Here is a 10,511-nt window from a genome sequence, read left to right as displayed (position 1 = left end):
ACAGATCTCATTATCACATAAACACTAAGTGAAATATCCAAAAAACTGCTCAAAATAATGTTCTGATTTTGTTCTAGTCTGGTTTTATTAACCTGTCAATTACGGATGCATTAAAATATCCGTCACCACTTCAGTTTTGTCCTTAAATTATAGTTTACGATAATTGATATGGAGTTTACAACTATGTAGCTTATGTTTGGAAAATTCTCACTAGCATATATGTCACACGCAGTCTCAATCTTACAACACGTAGAACATTCCGTAGGTTACCTTATTGCTCTATAACGGTCAGTTTAACTATTAAATTGAAACGAAATAAATTAAAAAACTCCCTACTGCGTACATACAACGAAATTCACCGGCAATTTATCGAAGATTAGTACATTTGTGTTAGTACATTTTGAATAAGACCCTCCAACAAACAAGTACTGAAATTGGGTTGGGTACGGTAACATTTATATACATATTTCAAACATTTTGAGTAGAAACAATAATTTTGCTAGGTCATTTGTAAGCTGAATGCTATTATTTGTTACTTAAAAATGATCTATAGGAAAACATTTTTTTCATATTGATTATTATATTTCAAATTTCTGAAAAAGAGCCTACTAATAACCAAGTTTTACTTTAAAAAATGTCAATAACTCGTAAACAATACGGTAAACTATGTTTAAATTTTGCATTATTGTGTCTTTTAAGGTATATAACCGACCTATGTTGTCAATTTTATAGTTCCTTATAGTGCCCATTAGGGGGCTGAAAGCTTAACATTATATATTAAAAGATGCAATTAATCTTTCGCATTAAAAAATACACAATTCATATGAAAATGTTTAAAGTGTTTGAAATTTTTATTGACTGTTGTTTTAAGATTACTATCTATAGATTACAATAACTTTATTTGTTTTTCAGGTATATGAACTATGGTGGTATTGGGGCCACAATCGGTCATGAAATCGCACATGGATTTGACAATATAGGTAAAATTGCTTGGTTATGACAAATGTTAAATTTTCTTTCTTGATATCAATTAAAATGTCCTTAATAATTCTTTTTCCTTTAGTATCGTATACAATTCACCATTTGCTAAAAAATAGTGAGTGCGTAAACATTTATGTTTCGAGAATGATAGGGGCTGTTACGTTCATTGATTTTCTTTCAAACCACTTGTCCATAGAAAGATATCGCAGTTATCTTACAGAAGTATTGGGCCTTTGTCCATAAATGGCTTATGTACGGAGGGACATCCACAGACCTTAACGATACAAATGCGACGTAATTCCACCCCTTTCACACATACACACGCATGAACAAAAAGGATCAGTATAAAGGATCAAACAAAACAAAATAAAAATATGAAACTTTCAAAAGTAAGAATCATAGATAAGAAAGTATTTAAACAATACTGAAAATAGGTTTGGAAACGTTACTGAGTTTCGTGCTTCTTTATGGAATATTTAAGTCACATTTAAGGTTATTTTCCTAATGTAATTTTAAAAATGATACATGAAGTTAGTCTAAAATCATGAAATTAAATCTGACGGAAACAGCAACTTATGATATCAAGGTGCTTTCATATACTGTCCCGTATGTTCTTAAAGGCAAACATATGTATGAACAAGTTTACGGCTTGATAATGTGACTACTTGTCTGGTACAAGTTGTCGTATGATAACAATTTTTGTTATTTTATAGGATTACGATTTGATAAAGATGGTGCTAATCAGAGGTTGTGGTCAAAAGAAGACATGAATGAATTTAGCAAAAGAGCTCAGTGTTTCGTAGATACGATCAGCAACATCACCGTACCTGGGACTGGTGGATTGAAGGTATTGTGCACGCTCACGCACACACACACACACGCATTTTTTAAATTTTGTTTTGAAGAGTCTTTTTTTGCATAATGAGATCTCCGGCGCTTATACATAAGTTACACCATTGAAATTTACAAATAAATGTGAAGTATGATATTAAAGAATAACAATGTCAATTTTCAGTTCATTATCATGCATGATTAGCATGTTACACATTGGCATATTTAAAAAGATGAATTTGAAAATATACATTCCTATGAAATATCAGGTTTTAATGTTGTAACATAATGAATGAGCACAAATCTATCAGCATCTATGGTATAATCAGTTTTGATCGTTGTCAACATCAGTTGATAAACCATAGCGGGCGGGTTCCAAATATGATACTTCTCATAATAATACTTAACACGCATATCTCACAATTCTTGATACACACAAAACATATTCTCATCAGACAGAATAATATATTAAAGCATAAAGTCACAGCAATTCTACTTAGTTATACATGATACAAAAAATCACATGGTACATTTTTCTCATTTATCATTAAATAATGGGGTCGGAGAAAAGTCATACCAGCAATATGACTAAATAATGTATTATGTTTAATAAGAATTTGCATTTCTCAATATAGTGTTAGAAATATAATTATGTTCGTACCATTTTCAATACGCATGTAGTAATAACGATGAAACAACTTGACAAACTCAATTATAACTCAAATAATCAAACCACTTTTGTTTTAAAGGCGTCTTTTTAATGTTGAATATCGGTATGCTTATTTCTATCCTGTTCAACAGAAACTATCGATCTTTGTCAAAGTCTTGTTTATTCACATTTTTCCTTCAAATATCAAATAAATCATAGTCAAAGGCCACAGAAAATTAAAAAAAGTTAAATAAAAAGTCAACACATACGTACAGTTTAATCTTTCATATTTAGTACCTTTAAGCAATGGAATATAAAAACCAATAACTATGTTGATGACTGCGTAAACGTGAGCTTAAGATTCAGATATTGTACTGAATTCTTTAACATAAACAGTAATGGATGAAATATATGAAATGACATACCTTTATGATGTGTTTGAGCATTTAAGCTTTATTTATTTTGAATCGGAATAATTACAGATTTGTCCTATAAAAATATAATCTGTAAATTCACCTTTAGAAAACACTGATTTTTAAACATATTACATATTTATTGATAATAACAAATTTAGACCATAAACTAAGTGCTGTGGCACAAGGGTGCTTTATCTAAATCAACGCATTTACACTTTAGATAAATAAATCGTATGTGGTAAAGAAAAAAAGAAAAAATAATAATTTCGATGTCCAGAAATAATTCAGTTATTACATTATCATTTCTGTTACTATTTTCATTGGAACTGAAAGATGAAATTATAAGTTCAAAAGCGCTTGCCAGCCATGCAAATGATGTTTTTTTGTACTGATACTGGCATTTTAGAAAAAGAATGCAAAAGAATTTAAGATAACGAATAGAACTGTCCATTTTGTAAACAAATTCTAAATGTTACATAATGTTATGGAATCCCAATTCAATTAAAATGTTTTTCATATCTAACATTTGTCATATCTCTAAATGGACAAATGTACCAATACAATTATGTTTTTTTACCTGCACAGACTAATGGAGATAGGACCTTAGCTGAAACGCTTGCCGACCACGAAGGACTCAAAGCTAGTTATATGGTGATATATGAACACTTTTTTCCTTTTAAATTATGTTGCAGGAGAAGCAACATTTTAGATCAATGTGAATAAGATTGAAGTACCATGTTTCCTGCCAAACAATTGTTGTAGAAAGCCTTTATATATGATTGTAATGCCTTGCTCTCTTATCTATTATAATTGAAGGTTATAACCAAAGTCTGAGCTTAAATAGAAATATTTTTATTCAATAAAATAAGTTTATGTATGCAACTAAAAATATGTAGAAAATAGTCAGGAAGGCAATGTATCTTCTTTAAAAAAAAACAACAAAAACAACAAAAAAAAAACGTAATCTTAATAACAAAGGAAACAATAGCAAAAAAACTTTAAAAAATCACCTAACATAATTATAGATTATTATAATAAAATTTATTATTATAATAATGAAATAATAATAATAGCCCAATTATAAAATTATTACAATCATTATTCAACAATAACTGATTCTAGGCTTATATGCAGTGGCTGAAGACACATAGGGTAGACAAAGATGAGAAAAGATTACCAGGACTTCAATATACGCCAAAGCAATTATTTTTCCTAAATAATGCAATTGTAAGTATTTTTCTTTGAGATCATACGAAAAGGTCAATATCGCTCGTTCTGATATTGTTAGTAATACAATGTGATTCAAGTATTGAATGCAAGTATTAATGTAGTTCTGTAGGTGAGGTCAGCTAGTTTATGCACTCATCTTGTAGTTGTAATAATGTTTCAAGGTACTGTTATCAGTAAAGGGGTATCAAAGTAGTGTAAACCCTTTTCCGAATATATATAAAATGTCTTTTTATTTGAAATATAAATTCTGACTTTCTTTTTTTTAAGGACTTTTGCAGCAAACTGAGAAGAAAAGAAAGAATATCAGTTGCCAGATATTCAAATTATCCTGTGAGAAGTATAAGGTAATTAAACCAGTCAGTGACATATAATTTGAAATCAAGTCCACCTTATCAACATAATTCTTAATAATATCCTTATACGTTGTCAGGTTTTAGAAGTACGACCATCATTGATTTATGCAATAACAATTGCCATTGAATTATGTTCCCACCCACAGGCACGAATCCTTGTGCCGCAATTTTGTCTATCAAGGATTTTTAGCAAGCATTTGCTCGTTTCCTGATAGGTATTTCATGAACGGAAAGGGCTAGATACTTGGGGTCGGTCTCATTTGAAATAGTGACACAAGTTTTTTTAATTGTTTGGACAATTGTTTTCACAACGGCCCGGGAAATGAGTCCCTTGCTCGTAGGCTCGAATCTGGAGTTTTCGGCCTTCTCTTAACTTATAGTATATTTTAAAGGTGGTCATATTTTTCATTTTTTTTTTTGGTTTTTGACACTTTTAAGATGAACACGTGTTTTGTTATCAATCTGGTCATATTGTTTCTTCCTGGGTCCGATACTCGTGCCTGTGTTCCTACCCTAAATATTTCTTTAACATGATTGGTGATATATGTAGAAAAACTGTTCGATCTTTTGTTCCTAGTCTCTCGGGCTCATCGTAATGAAGACTGCTTTAAGCTGATGATAAGTTTAAGAAATATTGCACTTCATAAGCTAGACTTATACGAGGCTGAACGTTTAAAGGTAGAATACATTATATATCTGTTCTCTTACACAATATAATTATTGTACATAAACGGAATGTAATGAAATGCAGATATTTATAACATGATATTAATACATAAGCAGATTTTCGCACATGCGCATTTCACTCTAACAAAACGTAACGAAACAGATTTTTCGATTTTCAATTCAAACTGAAGTCAGCATAAACTATAAAGTTTTGCTCACCAAGCAAAAAGCCAAAGACTTGCTAGTTTTATATGAGATGTTAAAACAAAAATAAGTAAAGTACATAAAAGAAAAATTTCAATCCCTAATGTAGAAAGGCGATATAACAGTTAAAAGAGGATGTTAAATGCCAATTTTTGAAGAAAAGGCACATAATGATCAACCATTTGTCGTATATGGAACAAAATGAAACATAACAGTATTTTGATTTCTATACAAAATTCTAAAATACATGTCTGCACTAAATTTTAAAAGCAAAATAAGCAAAATATTATTAAGCTTTTAAATCATTTCCGTCTCCAGTATTATTCTAATGGTTGTCCCAATTGAAAGCTTTGTGCTGTCGTATGTGCCTTTGGATATTTGAAGAGACAGAAATGTTTAAAGAGGTTAAGTATAAAATATCGCTTGAAATACCTGAATACTTTCATTTTGAAACACACATTTCACATATGAATCGATATAAACAATTCAAGAACTGTTGAGTGTATCCTCTATTGCAGAATAAACTTTCAAATGCAGAACAGCAAAGAATTTGCAGAGGCATGGAACTGTCCAGTTGGATCCTTCATGAATCCGGGAAATAAATGCAATGTATATTGAAAAACAAATGCAAGTGTTTTTTGTAAAATATTGAAGAATTGTGTTGTTCCTGTATTAAATAAAATTACTTTAGCGAGTTTAATCATTAATGTTATAGATGAACAACATCTAATAAGCGTGTTAAAGACAAGATGTTTCAAGGTTAAGACCGTCTACAATAAAGAATTTCTCACTTAATAAGCAAAATAAGCCATAAAAGAATGCCCATCTTTCGCTTTGATTCATTATTGCGCACTTACTTGAAGAAGTCTATATATTTTCGACTGTAAATATATCTACATTTTTCTAAAAGTATGTCTGTATCAACTTCAATGTAATACATAATCTTAACAGCAAAAACTTTTACTTTTAAGTTAACAGGGTATAATAAACATAAATTACGCTATTGACAAAACATCAACAAATATTAGTTTATTAAGCGTTTTTCATGTTTCACAGGGGTATCATTCAGCGCCCACTTGTGCCTTAAACAATGCTCATTTGCAATTATGAACTTGAATTACTAAATTTAAAACTGAATAAAGTCCTACACTGGCGCATTTCAGAATGTATTATTTTGAAGGTCTTTCTTTTCAATTAATTTCCAACGATAAAATGTGGCCATATTTTATTTGCATTGGTGGAATAACAGAACATGAACGGTGTATTTCATTATTAATTTACTTTTCTATATTGCACACGTTTTCATTTCAAATATAAGGCTAGGGGCGTCCATTGCCGAGTGGTTAAGGTCGTTGACCCTCACCACTGTGGGTTCGAATCCCGACAGGGACTTTGGATAATTGTGAGGAAGCTGTCCAGCTAGCTTACGGAGCGTCGGTGGTTCTACTCAGGTGCCCGTTCGTGCTTGAAATAATGCACGGAAGGGCAGGCGAGGTCTTCCCTAACCAGTAAAGCTGGAACGTCTCCAAATGAGCTATACTCTGTCGGTATGACATAAAACCCAATCAAACAAACACATTTAAGGTTAATATGAAGTTCACCACGACATAATGAACATCAAAAAGGCCATTATGAAAAGAGTACGGCCTTTATGAGAAAACTCGGCGATTAGAAGATTGGAGAATTTTGATTTGCTTTCCAGAATCTGGGGGTTTCTTTCAATGAAAAAGTCGCCATTTTGAATTGCTGCAAAATATGTTCTCGGGACTTCTTGAAACAAGAATTTCATAATTATGCAATACCTTACAACAACGGAATACACATTAGTTTTTTTGTTAACTAAGTACTTAACCTTTTTAGATAATGTGCAGTTTTTTAATATAATTGTCAATAATTAAGCTTTTTCATAATGGCTTATTATTGGGATTAAGGCTATTATATTAGTTTGGCCTCTGTTTCCAAACTTATGTAAATGTGTTCAGCCCAATAACAAGGGCATTATGAAAATACTCAATGATAAACATTATAAAATAGTTGTGACATGGTATCTATTGCCCTGGCTGTCTGTTTTTCTGTCAATATGAGAGTATTTATTGAGCATTACATTATAATTAGTGTCATGCATTGAAACAGAAAATAACACATCGTTATTGTAGCTTTAAACACAATTTAATCCAATGTTAGGCGATTGAATAATTAAGATCCTACATATTTACCTTACTAAAAGATATATGTTAGTGTTTATTTGTCTTAACCTTTTGAGTTTAAGATTTTGAGTTTTGCAAAAGTTATATGTGTACACTCCCGGACAAGGAGTGAGCAGTCTTACAAAGGACATATATTTTAATAATAAATTATTAATTTGATAGAAGGCCAAAGGCCATCGACATAAATGAGGTAAAAGTAAACATGTATTGAGAGTTGACAGAAATATTTACTTTTTATTGTGCACTCTGTCTTTTTGGTGTCCTGCTGGATGCCTTTTGTGTAAGAGATGACGCCTTTCCTTGTTTATCTTGCTTTTCATATGTTCTTCATGTGTAATAATAATAACAAATTGAACATTAATGTGGACATTTATTTAATAAGATGTAAAATTACTTTCTTATTCTTGTTTTTTAAATTGCTTAACTATATGTTTTTTAATTGTAAAGCATTTTTTTTTTAAAAAACGTGGCCTAAAAATTAAACTTAGATGCTGTATATCGATACAATATCTGTGTACCCGTACCACGTGTCTTTAAAGGTGCTCCACTGAGGTATGGTCAAATGACACAAAAAAGTAAATTTTCACGAACCGATAATTGTTTGTTACCAGATTGTTAGGAACATTTAAACAGAATCAGTGATACATTGATATGCATTCTTTGGCTTGGCAATTCGTTTGAAATAAAATTTTCTCCAATTTCGTGGGAAATGCGTTTAAACGCCTTTCAGTTTGCAAATCCGAATATAAACAACGGTCACGTGATGAGTGTCGGGATGACTAATAAAGCGGAACGAAGAGTTTTTTTGTTCATCGGCAGCAACGGAGTTCGAAAGTTACCAACATGGCATAAACTTAAGAGCAAACTATGGGTTTGTTTGTTAAATGTCTTGTTGTGCACATATGTTCCTGTGAGAAAAATCATTCAAAAGCAATTTCAATACATTTAAAGCCTTATATTATTGTAATCATGTTTTATTTACTCCGATACAATGATGAATTTGGCTAAACGTACGGAGTTGGAAACTGACATACACAAACTTTACAAATATTCCATGTGTATATCGGTGCGATCGTGTAATTAATAAATACTATGTATTAACTTTGTTATTGTTAAAATATCAAAATATCTAGACGTAGAAAAATTCCCTTTATCAAGACAGTGTGATGGGTCCTATTCCAAAGGTCACTTTGGTTTATCTGACACCTGTCCAGAAAAAAAAAACACCGTAATACCTTTTATATTACAAACAAAATTGTTCTTTTTCTTTTTGTTTTGTTTTGTATTGTTATTTGTCACTTGAAAGCCTGAAAGTATTTTTTTTCATTAGTAACTTGGCTGTACTGTTCCTTTGTTTCTTGGTCGTGTGGGTGTTGCGTTCATTGAATGTTACCATTCCTTGTTGATCTTTTTTTTTCAAATGTATATTCTGGAGATAAGCTGAGTGGTACTCGTAATATGAAGATTTATGAGATAGTGTATTAAAAGCCTTTGTAAATTGTTTCGAAAATTCTGGATATTGTTTTGAAAATTTTTAGAGCTACATTCTTTAGTATTTTAAACACATGAACGAATAAATATCACAGTTAAAGGCATTACAATTTATTCTTAAGTATTTCTGTTATAGTTATTATATCGTACTCAAACGTTAAAAGTCCCCTAAGTAATCTTCTTTGGAATTTAATACTAAGCGTTAGCACTAAAAATAATAGAGGTACACCAGATTGCTTGCAAAATCTGAATCGGCAGGATAGCAAATTTTTGACAGAGAAGTAGGGGATGCTACTTATCCATTTTTTGCCCCTTAAAGAGGGGTTATTTGACTGTGTGAACGATCCCATCTAGATAGCCTACGACACGTCACTCATTGTACTCAGATGCCCGTTTGTGTCAGAAACAATTTTGCAAAGGGGGGATACACCTGAGTTCATTCTCTAGCAGTAAAGCTGAAAAGTCGCCATTATGACCTACACAGTTTTCTGTGCGACGCACCGCCGCCCAAACTCTACCCCTAAAACAGAAAATTAAAGCAATTGAGACATGCTTTTTAATATTAATCATTTCTTACAGGATGGAATGTCATTAACTGTATTTGAATTTAAGTAGATGGAGTTAAATACATTATATTTATTGGTATGATTACATTCTTTATAAATATCACCGATGCCATATGATCAGAAAATTGTCCGTTTCGCTGGCGTTTAATTTTTCAAGAAATCGAAATTGCTACTTTAAATAGCTTGCATACATTTTCTCTTCATTTTACTCAAGTTATATCAACACAATAGGTTAGAATTATTATTATAATTATTTGACATTTTGCCCCGTTTACTCCGTTGCTTATTTTGCGTATTTTCGCCATACCCGATGAATTTTGGGTAACGTCTGTACATGTCTGGAAAAAACAAATTTCATTTGAGCATCAAAAGCTAATGTTAATATTCATTTTCTTGCGAAATTGTTGTTTAAGGGTTGGTAAAAATGTAAGTTATTGTTATTTTAGTTATAATAAATTAATTGTGTGAATTTGTTCACATTGTTTTGACACAAACTTAACTGTCAGACCTCAGTGGGGCTCCTTTAAAGTCATTTTTGGTAATACAACAAACAGAAAACCGACCAATTCAAACATTTAAACTCACATTTAATTTTATTCTGTTTTAAATTTATCAAATATGACTTGATAAAGTAGAGTCTAAGAGGAATGCTGTATAAGACAATTGTAGAGTACTGTAACGCCATTCTTTAAAGATTAATATTTTTCCTGATGTGTTACCGTTTTAGTTTAACATACAGTTTACATTGTTTATCAAATAAATATTTAGTATTTTGTTTGCCCTTTTACCAAAATTTGGCGTGAAGCATTGTGGAAAGGCCATACTGTCAAATCTGACCTTTTGAACCTTTGACTTCATCAACGTGATTTTCCTGAAAACACAAGGGGATGAATTGTTTCTCTGTGCCGCGTTTCCCA

The 10,511-nt window shown here is 31.2% G+C and overlaps 2 protein-coding genes across 2 annotated transcripts; both read left to right on the top strand.

The window, feature by feature from the left end:
- Nucleotides 1-912: 912 nt before the first annotated feature.
- Nucleotides 913-2,109, top strand: LOC132759536 (neprilysin-11-like; the record flags this gene model as incomplete). The annotated part of the gene is given in 2 exon segments (XM_060751324.1): nt 913-980; nt 1,695-2,109. Coding segments are annotated over 2 exon segments (277 nt in total), but the record flags the coding sequence as incomplete, so codon positions are not given.
- A 1,357-nt stretch (nt 2,110-3,466) lies between these two features.
- LOC132759535 (neprilysin-2-like) lies at nt 3,467-5,953 on the top strand. Its single transcript, XM_060751323.1, has 4 exons — nt 3,467-3,528; nt 4,000-4,104; nt 4,375-4,451; nt 5,849-5,953. Exons 1-4 carry the CDS (start codon nt 3,526-3,528, stop codon nt 5,946-5,948), a joined length of 285 nt encoding a protein of 94 aa, XP_060607306.1. The 5' UTR covers nt 3,467-3,525; the 3' UTR covers nt 5,949-5,953.
- The last annotated feature ends 4,558 nt before the right edge of the window (nt 5,954-10,511 follow it).

The sequence above is a fragment of the Ruditapes philippinarum genome, unplaced genomic scaffold (assembly GCF_026571515.1).
Source record: "Ruditapes philippinarum isolate M1 unplaced genomic scaffold, ASM2657151v2 ctg4299_1_1_1_1, whole genome shotgun sequence".
NCBI lineage: Eukaryota > Metazoa > Mollusca > Bivalvia > Venerida > Veneridae > Ruditapes > Ruditapes philippinarum.
Note: the sequence above shows the minus strand (reverse complement) of the source record. Positions and strands in the feature narration are given on the sequence as shown.